At 37.8% G+C, this 18,154-nt stretch overlaps 1 protein-coding gene across 1 annotated transcript in view; it reads left to right on the top strand.

Moving 5' to 3' along the window:
• Positions 1–18,154, top strand: part of ATAD5 (ATPase family AAA domain containing 5) — a 39,530-nt gene that overhangs the window by 11,154 nt on the left and 10,222 nt on the right. The window contains exons 5-18 of the mRNA XM_059907032.1: positions 163–286; positions 831–912; positions 4,268–4,452; positions 6,560–6,717; positions 7,462–7,621; positions 8,071–8,397; positions 11,159–11,255; positions 12,467–12,546; positions 12,774–12,916; positions 13,007–13,157; positions 15,518–15,694; positions 16,250–16,383; positions 16,845–16,938; positions 17,593–17,657. Of these exons, the coding sequence (XP_059763015.1) occupies positions 163–286; positions 831–912; positions 4,268–4,452; positions 6,560–6,717; positions 7,462–7,621; positions 8,071–8,397; positions 11,159–11,255; positions 12,467–12,546; positions 12,774–12,916; positions 13,007–13,157; positions 15,518–15,694; positions 16,250–16,383; positions 16,845–16,938; positions 17,593–17,657 (1,977 nt within the window). The remainder of the gene's footprint in view (positions 1–162; positions 287–830; positions 913–4,267; positions 4,453–6,559; positions 6,718–7,461; positions 7,622–8,070; positions 8,398–11,158; positions 11,256–12,466; positions 12,547–12,773; positions 12,917–13,006; positions 13,158–15,517; positions 15,695–16,249; positions 16,384–16,844; positions 16,939–17,592; positions 17,658–18,154) is intronic.

Raw genomic sequence — 18,154 nt, 5'->3', positions numbered from 1 at the left:
TGCCATTCATATCCTGTGTTTTCCGTGTTAGTTTCTGACAGGGAGATGTTTGGAGTTGCTAATGTGATTATCTTGTCATGGCTTCTAGCACTGTAATCCTTTTGAAATTTTAATAACATTAATTGTATGTTATTAAAAAATTTTTTTCTTATTCTGTCTTAGGACTCTGTAATAACAGGTTCAAGTCCTACTCCTTTAAACCATCCTGAGAAAAATCAGAAGAAACTTCAGTGTCTGAATGATGTGTTAGGAAAAAAACTTAACAAGACTCCTAAAAATATCCCTGGTAATCAGATTTGATAACTTGATGATGAACATTAGAATGTTTTGGGGGGATTATATTGTTCTGAATTTTAATTTTATCTTGTTTTGATTTAATCTGTCTTATAAAATATAACCTTTTAATTATGTTAAATATTTTTATTTTAATGAGTAAATGAGTAAAGTTATAATGTAGTGAAGAGTTTTACAAAAGGTAACTGAGTGTATTTTAAGTGATTGCATTTCTTTGTATCTATTTAGCCTCAGTTAACTTAGTGGTTCCCAAAGCTGACTGATCATCAAAATCATCTGGTAAATTTAAAAAATTTTTAAATCCTTAGGTCCTTCCCTAGACATACTGACTGAGAATCTCCAGAGGTGGGTTGTGGGAACCTGTAGTTTAAAAAGAAGCTCCCCAAGAGATTCTTATATTGATTTTGCCAGGTTGAGAGATCAGCTCATTATAGAAAATTTTTTAATTAAAAACTTTTTTTTAAAGTTTTAAAAGTAGCTAGAGGTAAGTGGAGATGATGAACCTTGATACTAACCTAAGCATTTATTTTTCTAAGGAAAAGTGAAAGTCGCGCCTTTATTTCTTACTAGAAAGGCTCAGAAAACAGCTGATCCTGTCCTTGGTTTTGATGAAAGCAGGTCAGTCTGATACAAATTTTAAAATGCCAAAATATTTCATGGAATATGTTTTGCATTCATTTACTTTGATGAGAAAGCATTTAAGTTATCATTTGAAGCTTTGATAAATCCATTTTAACAGATGACAATATTGACAATGCTACAACTGCAATTTGAAGATCTTGGTCTTTTGCAAACATTTTGTGTCCATCTCTAGACAAAACAGTGGAAAAATAAACAAGCAAACCAAAAATAGCAAAAAGCTGATTTATGAACTTGTTCAGTAAAAATTTAAATACCTACTATGTAGCAGGTACTGATTTTGGTACTAAGAATATCATGGGGAATAAGACACATTACCTGTCCTCAGGAGGCTTATACCCTAGAGGAAAGACAATCTGATTAAACATTAATTGGGCCAACAAATGAAAAATTGCAGTGTGCTAAGAAGGAGAGGTACAAAGGTCTATTAAAAGTTTGTTGAGTAGATTTGGTCTGGTCAAGAGAGGATTTCCTGAGGAAATGACATCTGAACTGAAGGATGAGCAGGAGTTCATCAGGGGGAGGAGCAGTGTTCCAGCCAGAGGGACCATCCACTGAGTCCCTGTGGCTGGAAGGAGCGTGGTAAATACCGGAGGCTGAAGGAATGCCAGTGTGACTTGAGCATAAACAGCAGAGAAACGGGTGAGAGAAATGAGATTGCGCTGGAGAGGTGGCTGCCAGCCCACGTGGGCGGGGCCCTTATGAACGAACTTTGTCACTATGCTAAGAGCAATGAGAAACAATCAGAGGGTTTTAAACAGGAGTATGGACATAAACATTTGGATTTTGAAAGTTTAATTTGACTGCTGGATTAATTTGGCTATTGTACAGAGAATGGGATGGAGGAGGGACTAGAATGGATGCAAGGGTTTGGGTGTGAGATGATGGAGGTGTGGACTCAGATGCTGGAGATGATGTATGAAAAGATTTTAGGAGATAAATTTAAGAACCCTTGATTAATTAGACACAGGGGCTGGGGGTGGGAGAGACGAAGGTAGAAGGATGACACTTAAGTTCTGGTCTGTGCCAGTAGATGGCACGATGGAAGAAGACCAGGTTTAGGGACATGAGTTCAGGTTATTTTTTTTTTCCTGTTTCAATTTTATTGAGGAATAATTACATATTGTTAAATGCACAAATCTTAAGCATACAGTTTTGATAAGTACACTATATCAAGATATAACATCTTTCTTTTACTCCCTAACGGTTACTTACTGTTTTTCTGTATCACCACCATCACCAGCACAGCAAAAGGTTACCACTATTCTGATTTCTATTACCATCAATTAGTTTGACTTCTGTTGCCATGGGTTAGTCTTGTCTGTTTTAGAACTTCACGTAAACTTTATATATATATTGTTTTGTGCCTAACTGCTCTTGCTCAGTACACATATATTTTTTAAAATCAACTTTATTCAGGTATAATGTACATACAATCATATGCACCCATATTAAGTAAACAGTTTGAGCTTTAACAAATATACACATCTGTGTGATCGCCACCACAATAGAGAACATTTCATCACTCACAAATTCCTTTTTGCCTCTTTGCAGTTCATCCCTGCCTTCCACTCCCAATGCCATGCAACCTGTGATCTACTTTCTGTTGGTATAGATTAGTTTGCCTTTTCTAGAATTCATAGAAATGAAATCATACAGGAGGTACACTTTTGTCTCTGGCTTCTTTCAGTCAAAGAATATCAGTAGTCTATTCTTTTTTATTGCTGAATAGTATTCCTTATACGAATATATTTACCACAATTTATTCTTTTATTGGTGGCCATTTGGGTTGTTTCCAGTATTTACCTATTTACTCATGGATTCCTGTTTTATTCTCTGGGTTTTAATCCATTAATAATTTTAATGCTCAAATTGCTTCTAATTTGGCCATTGGAAGCCCTTCAGCTTGGTTTTTATGCCCCTTTGACACATACTCCTCATTTATTGAGCATTTCTTACTTTTTTGAACACAAATATATTCCAGGCTCATCTTTTTTTTTTTTTTTTAATTAATTAATTAATTAATTTATTTATTTTTGGCTGTGTTGGGTCTTCGTTTCTGCGCGAGGGCTTTCTCTAGTTGCAGCGAGCGGGAGCCACTCTTCATTGTGGTGCGTGGGCCTCTCACTGTCGCGGCCTCTCCTGTTGCGGAGCACGAGCTCCAGACGCGCAGGCTCAGTAGTTGTGGCTCACGGGCCTAGTTGCTCCGCGGCATGTGGGATCCTCCCAGACCAGGGCTCGAACCCATGTCCCCTGCATTGGCAGGCAGATTCCAGGCTCATCTTTTATTTGCCCTGCCCCAGCTCTGTAATTAGCCTCTTCTCCAAGGAGCCCTGGTTCCTTTTAGTGGAGGTGCTTATTTTACCTAATGCTCCTGAGGTATCAGTGCTTCTAGGCTTTCTCAGCAGATAAAGCTAGGAAATACACACACACACACACACACACACACACACACATCCAAAACTATTTCTAACTGTGTATATAATATATGTGTGTATATTTTTTATTAGTACCTTGTACCCCCTCCTTAAAGTTTACCTTCCGCTATAGGCACATACTAATATAGCTACTTCACCCATCTTTTCGTCCTTCCCTCCAGTTAATAGTCAAAAAGGTACACCTCCTCTTTTCTGAGATTAATCTCTTCAGTCTGGCTTTAGATCTCATCTTTTCTTCATTTCTCTCAAACTGGAAAGGAATAGAAATTTTTGAAGCCTCTTCTTAATTACCAACCCAAATTTCAGTTTGCAGAGAATATTACAGTCCTCACTCTATATGTGGCAGGCTAGGAAGGGTGTATAAGCTGTGATAGACCAGCACCACGCTCTCTCTCCCCTCCGCCACTCCATCATCCCATCCTCCTCTACCCTTTCACCACCCTCCCGCTAAAGTCAAGATTCTTATGATTAGCAATACAAGATAAGCCAGGTGAAACTGAGACATCAATAATAAGGGCCTTAAGGTTCCTGCTATTGTATTGGAAACAATATTACCTTAGAATTTCTTGTATTAACTTTTAGAAATGTGGCACTGATTTTGTTTTCTGATTATAATATAAATGTATGTTTAAATAAAAAAAAGGAAGACAAAGACATTTTGGTGGATGTCCTTCAAGACATTATTTTCTGTATATACTTATTTTTATTTAATTTTTTTTAACACTGAAAGACTTTCATTTTTATGATAAGCAGAAAAAGAATTTGACCAGCTAACATCTCAGGTAGCTGATTAAATTTTTTCAAATAAAATTAAGAAGTATTTATTGTACAGTTAGTTTATTTTTTTAAGTGTTTATAACCTTAGCTCTGCTTTTCTCATATCATTTTCTTAAAAGTCAAGATGCAACTGAAAAGCCTCAGGCTTGTGATGTGCAGTTTAAAGCAAAGCGTGACTTTCTAATGAGTGGTTTGCCAGATTTGTTGAAACGACAAATTGCAAAGAAAGCTGCTGCGTTAGACGTGTACAATGCAGTGAGTACCAGTTTCCAGAGCGTCGTTCATATTCAGCAAAAAGATGATGGTGAGTTTATTACTATGAAATATTTTTAAATGTTAGTAGTAATATGAAACTATGTAAGTTGGTTTAAGGTGAGACAAAGGTTTAGGTATAATTCTTATGGGGATTTTTGTGGGAATTTAGTGTTTTATCCTCTCTTCTTCAGCCTTGGACTGAGGAAGGGGGTGGGGCAAGAAAGCCAAAGGCATCCTCAGCCCTTACCCCTGATGCCAGGGGAGGTCAGGCACGTGTGTGGGCCCTTAAGTGAATGCTGTCCAGACAGGCGCTGTGTTCTAAAAGGAAGGCAGTTCCTTTCTGAAATCATAGCCTGTGTGTGAACAGATCATCTTTAAGAATTTCTCAGAGGAGCTCCAGCCCTGTCTTTGTCCAGTCTGCCGTCCAATCTGTTTGCCTCCTTTCCAGAACAGCTTGTGCTGTTTAGTACCACAGAAGTATCTTGTGGGCTATCTCCTGGAATTGGTAACAGGGAGCAGTGCTCCATTGCTCTAGTTCGCTCTTTTCTCACATGCACCGTGCACGAGAGCGAGCTGTTTGCCCAAGCCTTGTAAGGTGGTGTTAGCTTGATCCTGAGCTAATTCTCTTTGGATCCAAGTGGTATGGCAACCATAGTCCTACTTTACTTATGTAGTTTTTAATTACTGATAATGTACAAAGCCTTCTATCTTTGCTTTGTTGTTGTTCCTACCTAGAGTTTTTTTGTCAGCACAAAAACAGTTATATTCTTCTCAGCTGGCTTTGTGGTTTGGTTTGGTCTATTCCCTCTACTCATGAAATGTTCACTATGTTCTGCTCTCCTTTCTTTTCCTTTTATGTTTCTGACCTTGATAGTTTTTGAGTTTTGTTTAGCCTCTCTTTTTTTTTTTTTTTTTTTTATAACATGTAATATGTGGGAGGTTCTTGGTATACTGATTATTATTTATCTATTTATTTATTTATTTATTTTTGGCTGTGTTGGGTCTTCGTTTCTGTGCGAGGGCTTTCTCCAGTTGCAGCAAGCGGGGGCCACCCTTCATCGTGGTGCGCGGGCCTCTCACTATCGTGGCCTCTCTTGTTGCAGAGCACAGGCTCCAGATGCGCAGGCTCAGTAGTTGTGGCTCACGGGCCCAGTTGCTCCACGGCGTGTGGGATCCTCCCAGACCAGGGCTTGAACCTGTGTCCCCTGCATCGGCAGGCAGACTCTCAACCACTGCGCCACCAGGGAAGCCCTAGCCTCTCTTTTATGGGAAACTTCCCAGTCAGTCTTTCTAGTAATATTCCACTTTTCTTTTTTTCCCAGTTCTGCTACTGGCCATTCTGTTGATGAAGCCTTTCTTGTTACTTTTACTAATTCAGTTCTTTTTTTAAAAAAATATTTATTTATTTAATTTTCTTTTTTGGTGCGTTGGGTCTTAGTTGCGGCACGTGGGATCTTCGTTGTGGCACGTGGGCTCCTCGTTGCAGCGCGTGGGCTTCCCTCTAGTTGTGGTGCGCGGGCTCCAGAGCACATAGGCTCTGTAGTTGTGGTGCAGTGGGCTCCCGGGTGTGTGGGCTCTGTAGTTTGCGCATGCAGACTCTCTAGTTGAGGCGTGCGAGCTCAGTAGTTGTGGCGTCTGGGCTTACTTGCCCTGCAGCATGTGGGATCTTAGTTCCCCTACCAGGGATCGAACCTGCATCCCCTGCATTGGAAGGTGGATTCTTAACCAGTGGACCACCAGGGAAGTCCCTAGTTCAGTTTTATAAAGCATTTTCTAATAGTACGTTCAATTATAGAAGTTAGTTACGCTTTTCCTTAGGATCATGCCCACGCTCACCTAGTAACAGAATCTGGATTTCAGGATGCTAACTGCCCCTGAAATTTTTAACCTGATTAGCAAGGTTGATTTAAAAAGAAAAGAAAATATGCTAATATTTGCTTATTTTTAACAATTCGGAGGGAAGACTGGGTAATTTTTATGAATTGTATTTGTTGGAGGTGAGGGTATTGTTTCCTGTATACTCATTTGAGTTTTGGTACTTTTGTGTTAACTATATAGTTGTTGTTGAGTCTTCTCATGTTTATTTAGTTGGTGTTTGATAAATGGATAAGGATATGAATGAAGGTAATTAACATAATTTTTCTGTTTTTCTTTAGGGTGCCATTTGTGGCATTTGAAACCACCCACTTGTCCTCTTTTAACTAAACTTAAAGAACTGAATACTAAAGTAATAGATCTCTCAAAATGTGTCATGGCTCTTGGTGAATTTTCAACATTAAATTCAAATTCAAAAAGTAATAATTCTGCTGTTGTGGTAAGTATGAGAGCGGTCATCCATTGTAGGAAGTTTCCTTCATATGTTTCAGAGGGAAAAAATTTTGGATATTTACTGTTGTGGCCTAAAATTCATCTCTTCCTAGAGTCCAATTTTTAAAAATAAATCCCAACTGAAGTACATATCTCTTTTAAATACTCCTAGAGCTTTAAAAACATACTAAGAATTAATGATAGCCAGTTTCAAAAAGAATATTAGATTATATAGCACATTTAGATACTTTATCAGTCAGAATTATAATCTAATAAATGTGTAAAATACAATTAGTTGAAAAGAAAGAACAATAAAAATATGAACGAAGGGACTTCCCTGGTGGCACAGTGGATAAGACTCCGCGCTTCCAATGCAGGGGGCCTGGGTTCGATCCCTGGTCAGGGAACTAGATCCCACATGCATGCTGCAACTAAGAGTTCACATGCCACAACTAAGGAGCCCTCGAGCTGCAACTAAGGAGGCCATGAGCCGCAACTAAGGAGCCCTCCTGCAGCAACTAAGACCTTGTGCAACCAAATAAATAAACAAATAAATGTTTAAAAAAAAAATGAACCAAGTCCTTCTAAAGCTGTGCGAATGCAGCTTTGCCATCGAGGTTGTATTTAGTGACTAAAGCTAATCCTACAATGACATAGACTTATTATAGACAGAAAGTAGTTGGTAGTATTCTGATTAATATTAATGGACAATGTGGGTTTAATTGAGCATTTTATTTATTCTTTATTGCAGTTTGTGGGGAGAAGGAAGGATTTGACTGAAGAAGTACGAAATCTTTTGCTGGAGGAAATTAGGTGGTCAAATCCCGAGTTTTCTTTGAGGAAATACTTCCCTTTGCTTCTAAAAAAGCGAACTGAGCACCAGGTACTTTCCGAGTGTCATCGTAAACAAGGTTAGTGATAATTATTATTTCTGTTAACATTTCAGTTTTGAAAACACTAAGCTTAGCCATTGACTCTTGGAAGTGATCACCACCGAGAGAACACTGCTTATGGTTGATCGGGAGAGCTGCTCAATTAAAGCAAAGCAACTTGTGTGATACAGTGTTAGACCCTGCCAGCTTCCAGAGTTGGCAACCCAAAGACAGGTTTAGTTATGTTAAAATACTAATAATTTATTTAAGGAAAGCCTTAGATGAGGTGGTTTATATAGCCCGTACAAAAGGCAATCTAAATAACAAGATATCCAGCTTGCTTTCAGTATGCCACATTTGATTCTTGCGTTTTCATTTTATAGTGATAAGGCTATTGGATATTTTGAAGTGGTATTAAGATTATTGGGTATTAAAATTTGTGTTTTGTTGATTAACAAGCACATGCATTTCAATATTTCCCCAAATAGAAAGTCCAAAACTAGAGCCCGATGTCAGTCGAAAAGAAACCAAAAGGAAACGAGTGGAAATGGAAAATCATAAATCCAAAAGAAAGAAACCAAATGAGTATTCAGAAAGTCCAAAAAAGATAAGTGGGAAACTAGAAGAACTTGACATAAGAAACAACTCCAGTGGGATAAAGCTAGATTCTTCCAAAGGTTTATTTCCTAAAACATCCAGGAAGAAACGAACAGCTTTGAGTACAAGGTGTAAAGTGGAAACAGAAGCCATAGAAGATTCTGATATTCTGATAATAGATGGTGACAAGTCTACATCAGAAGTATCTTCTATTCCAGGTAAATTAGACTTTCTCCCTCTGGTCCTAGAGGTTTTTTGTTTTTAACTTCTCATTTTTCCCCTGTCTCTTTTAATATATGCTTATTGCAACATTCAAACAAAATAAGAAGTGGAAGCCTCACTGATTAGTCTTCCAGATAACCACGTTTAACAGATTGCTGTTTGGTCTTTGATTTTTCTGTGCTTCCCTAAATACATACGCTTTTTTAAAAACCTGGAGACTTCCCTGGTGGTGCAGTGGTTAAGACTCCACGCTCCCAATGCAGGGGGCCCGGGTTCAGTCCCTGGTCAGGGAACTAGATCCTGCCTGCTGCAACTGAAGATCCCGCATGCTGCAACTAAAAATCCCACATGCCCCAACTAAAGATCCTGCATGCCGCAACTACAAAAAAGATCCCGCATGCCGCAATGAAGATCTCGCACACGGCAACGAAGATCCTGAGTGCTGCAACTAAGACCCGGTGAAGCCAAATAAATTAAAAAAAACAAAAACCTGGGATCACACTCTACCTATTATTTTACACATGTTTCACATATTTTTGACATATTCCCATTTGGTTATGTAGCTTTTCTGAAACATTCTATTAATTCATCCATTTAGATTATGTTTTGATAATTTGTACAGCAAGTCTTTGTATTTTTTAAAATTAATTAATTATTTTATTTATTTTTGGTTGCGTTGGGTCCTCGTTGCTGCGCACTGGCTTTCTCTACTTGGGGCGAGCGGGGGCTACTCTTCGTTGCGATGCGCAGGCTTCTCATTGTGGTGGCTTCTCTTGTTGCGGAGCATGGGCTCTAGGCGCACGGGCTTCAGTAGTTGTGGCACACGGGCTCAGTAGTTGTGGCTCACGGGCTCTAGAGCGCAGGCTCAGTAGTTGTGGTGCACGGGCTTAGTTGCTCCGCAGCATGTGGGATCTTCCCGGACCAGGGCTCGAACCCGCGTCTCCTGCATTGGCAGGCAGATTCTTAACCACTGCACCACGAGGGAAGCCCCTCTATATTTAAAAAAACTTTTTTTAATTAATTAATTTTTTTGTTTTTATTTTTGGCTGTGTTGGGTCTTCGTTGCTGAGCACGGGCTTTCTCTAGTTGCGGCGAGCGGGGGCTACTCTTTGCTGCAGTGCGTGGGCTTCTCATTGTGGTGGCTTCTCTTGCTGTGGAGCACAGGCTCTAGGCACGCGGGCTCAGTAGTTGTGGCACGTGGGCTCTAGAGCGCAGACTCAATAGTTGTGGTGGCCAGGCTTAGTTGCTCCGGGGCATATGGGATCTTCCCGGGCCAGGGATCAAACCCATGTCCCCTGCATTGGCAGGCAGATTCTTAACCACTGCACCACCAGGGAAGCCCTTTTTAAAATTTTTCTTGGAGCATGGTTGATTTACAATGTTGTGTTAGTTTCAGGTGTACAGCAAAGTGAATCAGTTATACATATACCTGTATCCACTCTTTTTCTAGATTCTTTTCCCTGATAGGCCATTACACAGTATTGAGTAGAGTTCCCCGTGCTATACAGTAGGTTCTTATTATTTATCTATTTTGTATGTAGTAGTGTGTATATGTCAATCCCAGTCTCCCAATTTATCCCTCCCCGCCCTTACCCCCGGTAACCATTAGTTTGTTTTCTACATCTGTGACTCTACCTTTGTTTTGTAAGTAAGTTCATTTGTACCCTTTTTTTTAGATTCTACATATAATTGATATCATATGATATTTATCTTTCTGTGTCTGACTTACTTCCCTCAGTATGACAATCTCTAGATCCATCCATCTATCATCTTTTAAAACTATTTTCATGCATTGACTCCACTAAATAAACTATAGATTCCCTTACCCCACAAATTCCACTGGGGTTTTGATTTTGCATTAGAATGTAGATTAATGACACGTGGTGCGGCCAAAAAAAAAAGAGAGGGAGATGCATACCAAAATGTAGATTAATTTGGAGGGGACTGGCATCATCCTAACTCTTCTCAATTGGGAGTGTAGCATCTCTCCATTTACTCAGGCTGACCTCCTAGAATGTTTTAATGTATCCTTTTAGTTGTCAAGAAGAGGCTCCATGAAAATTATGCTGCATTTGTTCTTTAGATTATTTCTTACAGTACAAATTATTTTTCATATTTTGTGTTTCTTGAGTGATTATTAAAATTTTTAATGTATACTTTTAAATCTTATTGTCATAAGATTTTTTTTTTTAATAGATTTATTTATTTTATTTATTTTTGGCTGCTTTGGTTCTTTGTTGCTGTGCGCTGCTTTTTCTAGTTGCGGCGAGCGGGGGCTATTCTTCATTGTGGTGCGCGGACTTCTCATTGCGCTGGCTTCTCTTGTTGCGGAGCACGGGCTCTAGGCACGCGGGCTTCAGTAGTTGTGGCACACGGGCTCAGTAGCTGTGGCTCGCGGGCTCTAGAGCGCAGGCTCAGTAGTTGTGGCGCACGGGCTTAGTTGCTCCACGGCATGTGGGATCTTCCTGGACCAGGGCTCGAACCCGTGTCCCCTGCATTGGCAGGCGGATTGTTAACCACGGTGCCACCAGGGAAGCCCTGTCATAAGATTTTATGGTGGTTAGCTTTTAAGAGGGAAGGGTTTTGATGTGAAAAATTTTTAATGTAATGTTAAGTTTTGAAATTGCCTCTTTGGCAATTTGTAAATATAAATATTTGTACAAATACTTATTGTTACATGAAACAATAACGTAAATGCCTAAGAATATATGTTTATGCCAAGGAACAAAATACTTTAATATATATTTTTTGCTTTAGATTCTGGAACTGAAGACATGCTTTGGACAGAAAAGTATCAACCTCAGAACTCCGGTGAACTCATAGGCAATGAGCTAGCTATTAGAAAGTTACATAGGTTGGTAAAATTTGTAAAGGAATTGAGAAATAGTTTATGAATCTAGTTTTACTATTTATTTTATTTGTACTAAAATCTAGAAATTATAAAATAATACATCACAAGGTAAAATCTTAAAAAAAAAAAAAAAGGAAGAAGAATTTTCAGTGAAAAGTAAATGTACCTCTTTTCTCCTGTTTCTACTCCCTAGAGGTAAATGACTATTAAAAGTGTCTTGTAAAACCTTCCAGAAAAATTTTAATGCATATATTTGCTCCTTTCTTCCTAACAAATAGGATCATATTACTACTAATTCAGGTAATAATCCTTTGTCTATAATTCCCACCTCCAAAGAGTTCTGGAAATTGAAAGTTTATTAACTTTATTATATACATGTTATTATAGTCTTTATCAGTCCCACTTAGTAGGAGTTCATATTTTTTTAACTAGAAATATTCAGTGATTATGGATGTACTGCCACAGACCCACTAGGGGTATTATGTTTTATGTGGTATATGTACCAAATTACATTTCTAATATCTGAAAAGTCCTGAATTCTGAAACTCATCTGGCCCAAAGGATTTCATACAAGGAATTGGGACCCATAATAATAAAATCTTTGAGATTGGCATTGTTCTAAGCACTTGATCATGCTTAGCTCATTTGATGCTTAAAACAATCCTATGAGAGTAAATACTGTTCCTCATGAGGAATGAAGCCCAGAGAGTTTAAGTTATTTGTCCAAGGTCACACAGCTAGAAAGTGCTGGAGCTGGAATTTAAACTCAGTCTAGCTCCAGACTAGAACTTAATCTTTCTACTCATACTTAGCATTGGATCAATATATTAGACGTCTTTCACGTCACCATACAATCTACTCCAGTTCTTCATAGTTTCTCTGTACTGATTTCTTATGTGAGCATACATACCATAAGGTATCTTTTCCCCTACTGATGTAGTTTTAGGTTTTTCCTTTTGGAGGCTAATATAAACAGTGTTGCAGTGAATATCCTTGCACATATTGTCTTGAGTATTTAGGCAAAAATTACTTCATTTTAAAATATTCATGTCTATGTAAAATTATTTTACTATATAATTGATTCAAAAATGTTTTGGAGTTCTTAAAAACTAACAATATACCATCACTTCCCCCAACAATCATTTTAACATATCATCTAAGAGATATCTATATTCTGTGAATTATTTTTATTAACATACATTTTCTTATGGTAGTTGGTTGAAAGACTGGAAAAGAAGAGCTGAATTGGAAGAAGGACAGAATTTGAAGGGAAAAAGAGATGAGAGACAGGAAGGTATTTTGAGTCATTTTTTTCCATTTCACTGAACATTTTTAGAATTAGATTAGCTGAAAATTTTTATAAAGCTGCTTGTTTGGTATTTTATATTTGGTTTTTTAGTTTTTGTACATTGGATTTCCAACATTTATTGGCAAGAAGTTTGTGGGATTTGGTCATTGGGTTTGGTGAGACAGAGTTAATGCCTAAGCGATTGTTTTATGTGCGTTTGAATGATTTTTCAGATCCATTGGATGGCATAGACTTTAAAGGCAGTTCAGATGATGAAGAAGAGAATCGTCTTTGCAATACTGTTCTTATAACAGGGCCAACAGGAGTGGGGAAAACTGCTGCGGTATATGCTTGTGCTCAGGAGCTTGGATTTAAGGTTAGTGAATGAATGTTAATGTAATAATTACCCTTGAAACAAAAGGAAACATAAACCATTCTGCCATTTTTTCATATATTCTTCTTTTAGATATTTGAAGTGAACGCCTCTTCTCAGCGCAGTGGTAGACAAATTCTGTCTCAGCTGAAGGAAGCTACTCAGTCCCATCAAGTGGACAAGCAAGGTGTAAACTCACAAAAACCCTGTTTTTTTAATAGCTACAACATAGGCAAGTCACCAAGTAAGTAAATTATTTTCCTGAAGTTATAATGTTTAAAAAATTAAAATCTAAGAAAAGAATTTTAATAATTAGCATTTTTTAAAAATAAATTTATTTATTTTATTTATTTATTTTTGGCTGCATTGGGTCTTCGTTGCTGCACGCAGGCTTTCTATAGTTGTGGTGCGCAGGGGCTACTCTTCATCATGGTGCGTGGGCTTCTCATTGTGGTGGCTTCTCTTGTTGTGGAGCACGGGCTCTAGGCCCATGGGCTTCAGTAGTTGTGGCTCGCGGGCTCTAGAGCGCAGGCTCAGTAGTTGTAGCGCACGGGCTTATTTGCTCTGCGGCATGTGGGATCTTCGCCGACCAGGGCTCGAACCCATGTCCCCTGCATTGGCAGGCTGATTCTTAACCACTGCGCCACCGGTGAAGTCCCAATAATTAGAATTTTAATCTTTTCCTATATATAAACACATGCCTTTTTCATTTTTCTTGGACTTTATTTTTTAAAACAAATCTCAGGACCATCACATAATTTTACTCATGTATATATATTTCAATATGTAGCTCTAACTGATAAGGACTTTTTTAAAAGCATAACCATAATATCATGATCAGACCTAACAAAATTAGCTATATACCTTAATTTGATGTAATATGTAGTTTAATTTCAGTTTTCTGTTTCGAATGGTTTGTTCAAATCAGGATCCAAACAAGGTCCACAGTTTACATTTGGTTAATGTCACTTAAGTTTCTTTTAATCTAACAGCTCCCTCACTGTTTCTTTTCATGTCATTTATTTGTTGAAGAATATGGGTCATTTGTCATAAAATTTCTCACATTCTAGATTTGGCTGATTATATCTTAATGGTATCAGTTAACACATTCCTCTTCCTTGTATTTCTTATAAACTGGCAGTTAGATCTGTGGGGTTGATTAGATTCATTTCCATTTTTGTGCTGGCATACATGCGTAGACGGGGCTATGTGCTTCCTGTGGTGTCATAGCAAGAGATACGTAACGACTGGTTATCCCACTTTTAGTGATATTAAAATATTTTTACGATTACACCTCTTTCCTTGTGGTGTTAAAATGCCCTATTTTTTAAAAAAATATTTATTTATTTATTTGGTTGCATTGGGTCTTAGTTGTGGCTTGCAGGCTCCTTAGTTGTGGCATGTGAACTCTTAGTTGCAGCATGCATGTGGGATCTAGTTCCCAGACCAGGGATCGAACCCTGGCCCCCTGCATTGGGAGTGTGGAGTCTTAACCACTGCACCACCAGGGAAGTCCCTAAAATGCCCTATTTTTATGACATGATAGTGATATCTATGATCATTTTTTTCAAGCTCAAAATTTTTACTAAGTTTTTCAAACACCTATGATATGCAAGGTCTATGATAAGATCTCTGGAGATGAGGGTACAAAAAAAGAATAGTACACAGTCATGGAATTGTGCACATATGCTGGTACATAAAGAAGATCCTGCTCTGAGTCCATATGGTAATAACTAGCACTTGTAAAGGCTGAATGAGGGTACTTAGAGAGGAGCAAAGGACATGCTCTGGAATAAATGCCAGGCCGCTTGTTGGGCTTCTTAAGGGTAGACATCAGCCATTTATTTTTTAACTTTGTATCCATCTTTCATAGCATATCTAGAAAAACATACCGTTTGCTTGCAATATCAGTTTACTGTGGGCGAAATTGAAGTTGCACAAGAAAGTCTGTAATGTGCTCAGTATGTACCGATATCACTTTTTCTCCAGCCTCTTCTGACCTCAAGCAGATGTAGACAGAGTGAATTAAGGGATTATGAAGATTTTTGCTTCAAGAATATATATTTCTTTTTTTTAAAATTTTTATTTATTTATTTATTTATGGCTGTGTTGGGTCTTCGTTTCTGTGCGAGGGCTTTCTCTAGTTGCGGCAAGCGGGGGCCACTCTTCATCGCGGTGCGCGGGCCTCTCACTATGGCGGCCTCTCTTGTTGCGGAGCACAGGCTCCAGACGCGCAGGCTCAGTAATTGTGGCTCACAAGCCCAGCTGCTCCGCGGCATGTGGGATCTTCCCAGACCAGGGCTCGAACCCGTGTCCCCTGCATTGGCAGGCAGATTCTCAACCACTGTGCCACCAGGGAAGCCCAAGAATATATGTTTCTTGGAAAAGAGTATCTTTTCCAAATGATTGGTTTTGCCTTCTCTACTGGTAGAATAACTAACAATACAGTAATATTTGACTGTAAAGAGAATATAAGAATGAAAAAGAATTTTTATACCTTTGCCTTTTAACTGGTAAGAGTAGAAGTATACTGTGGATAACTCAATCTTGCCGTCTGTTTAATTTTTAGAATATTTGTCTTTAAGTGCAATTTGTTTTTGGCAGAAAAATTAAGCTCCCCCAAGAAGGTTGTTACATCACCAAGAAAACTTCCTCCACCATCACCACAAAGTAGTGGACCAAAGCGAGTACTTCCACCTAAAACTTTGGCAAATTATTTTAAAGTGTCTTCTAAGCCAAAAAATAATGAACAAATAGGAGCACTTCTGGAAAATAATAAAGGTAAGATACTAAATTGACAGAGACCCTGATAACATAAAAATATGATCATAGTTCATGAGTTCCTATTGCTATTTATTAAACCTCAGTTACACTGAAGGTCATATATATAGGGGTACTGATACTTTGTTTCAGGTTTTTTTATTTATTTATTTATTTTTGGCTGTGTTGGATCTTTGTTGCTGTGCGTGGGCTTTCTCTAGTTGCAGCGAGCCGGGCTACTCTTCGTTGCAGCGAGCCGGGCTACTCTTCGTTGCAGTGGCAGGCTTCTCATTGTGGTGGCCTCTCCTGTTGTGGAGCACGGGCTCTAGGCACGTGGGCTTCAGTAGTTGTGGCGCACAGGCTTAGCTGCTCCGTGGCATGTGGGATCTTCCCAGACCTGGGCTTGAACCCGTGTCTCCTGCATTGGCAGGCAGATTCTTAACCACTGCACCACCAGGGAAGTCCAGTTTTTTTCAGTTTTGATAATGGATTTCAGTTTGAGTTTATTCTGTGGAAATATCCAGTGTTCTATTAAAAGTTGATTTTATCTAAAATATTAATGTTTTATTTATGCAGGAATCAAAAATTCTTTTGAACAGAAACCAATTATTCAGACTAAATCTACAAACACAACTAATAAAAATGTCAAAGAGTTTGGGGCTGAGGAACCCAACAGGAAAAATGCAACATCTCTCATTCTGTTTGAGGAGGTAGGCTTACAGAGGTATACATTTGTGATACCTCCTGATAAAAGCTTATTCTAAAGATTACTGTATGTTTTACTATAAAGGACTGTAAGATAACCAAGAAGGTCAGGAATAATTGTATCTATTTGAAATTAAAGTGAATGAAACTGTCAGCCATAGAAGAATTTTTCAGGAACATGATTAATGCAATGCAGTTACTGTTTAGTGTTTGTAGAAATTATTCTGACCCATACTTATCCAATTATAGGTGACTGCATTTTTTTGTTTTTAATGTTTGATAATTTTTTTACCCTTTTAATAGTATAAGACATTGTAAGCTTTCGGCATGGTGTGAAGTCACACTGTTCACAAATTCATAAATTCTGTCTCTAATAGACATATAGTGTATCTACTGTGTATATGTAACAGATATCCAATAAGTGTATTGTTACTACATTAATATTCTAATAACCATTTGTTCTTAGGTTGATGTCATTTTCGAAGAAGATGCTGGGTTTTTGAATGCAATCAAAACATTCATGGCAACCACGAAAAGACCTGTAATCCTTACGACAAGTGGTAGGTAACCAGTGATTTTACAGTTGATTACTTCTGGTTAAAATATCTGGGGAAAGCTTCTAATTTTAATTAGATATGTTCCCTTAGAAATCTGCTGGTAAATTAAGTCTGTTTTTTTCCCTAAAGCGAGGAGGCTTCTAGATCTTTTTTTTTTTTTTTTTTTAATTATTTTTGGCTGCATGGGGTCTTCGTTGCTGCACGCAGGATCTTCATTGCCACGTGCAGGATCTAGTTCCCTGACCAGGGATCAAACCTGGGCATTGGGAGCGTGGAGTCTTAACCACTGGACCACCAGGGAATTCCCTATATATTGTATTATAACATTCTTTTCTAATATTTGTCATTGCAAATATTCAGTAGAATATCTCTGCTGTGGATTTCTGTTGGAAAATGTGTTAGACTCTACTTAGAAATTAATAGCCCGTTTGATAGTTAATGATTGTACTCTAAAAATATCGATAAAAATCATATTAATCCCAAGTGAGATGGTAGTTTAATTAAAAAGTCAAGATAGAAGTGCAGTTCCTTAACGATTTGTAATTTGCATATTTTATTTTCATTACTGATGAAATATAGAATACTTTCATAGGAAAGTATGACTAGAGAAAGTACCTTAGTGGTCTTAATGTTTAAAAATATGTTTTTTCCCTATAGATCCAACATTTAGTTTAATGTTTGATGGCTGCTTTCAAGAAATTAATTTTAACACTCCTTCACTGGTAAGTTTTGAATTTTGATCAGCATATATTATATATCACAATTATATAAAAAGTGGTTTATTATAAAATTTAGTTATAATTTTAAAATGTGGTTACTAAGGGGTATGTTAAAATTTTTGAGTTTTAGGAGACTTCTGATTATCTTTTTTTTACTTTAAAAAAATACCTTTTTCAAAATTCATGTATTCAAATTTTTACTAGACTCCAGTGTTCATTAGGTCTTTTTCATAGTAACCAGTGCTTTACTGAGGTGAAATTTGCATACAGTTTAAAATGCACTTAAGTATACAAATTGAAAAATGTGAACAGAGATAAACATCCATGTAACCATCACCCAGATCAAAATACAGAACATTTCCATCACCTCCAAAAGTTCCCTTGGGTCCTTTTTAGTCAGCACTCCCCTCTCCACCAGAGATAACCACTATTCTAATATGTATTAACTCAGATTAGTTTTGTCTATTCTGAAATTTCAAATAATAGGAAACATTATGTGT

Source organism: Balaenoptera ricei, chromosome 20, assembly GCF_028023285.1.
Source record: "Balaenoptera ricei isolate mBalRic1 chromosome 20, mBalRic1.hap2, whole genome shotgun sequence".
Lineage (NCBI taxonomy): Eukaryota > Metazoa > Chordata > Mammalia > Artiodactyla > Balaenopteridae > Balaenoptera > Balaenoptera ricei.
Note: the sequence above shows the minus strand (reverse complement) of the source record. Positions and strands in the feature narration are given on the sequence as shown.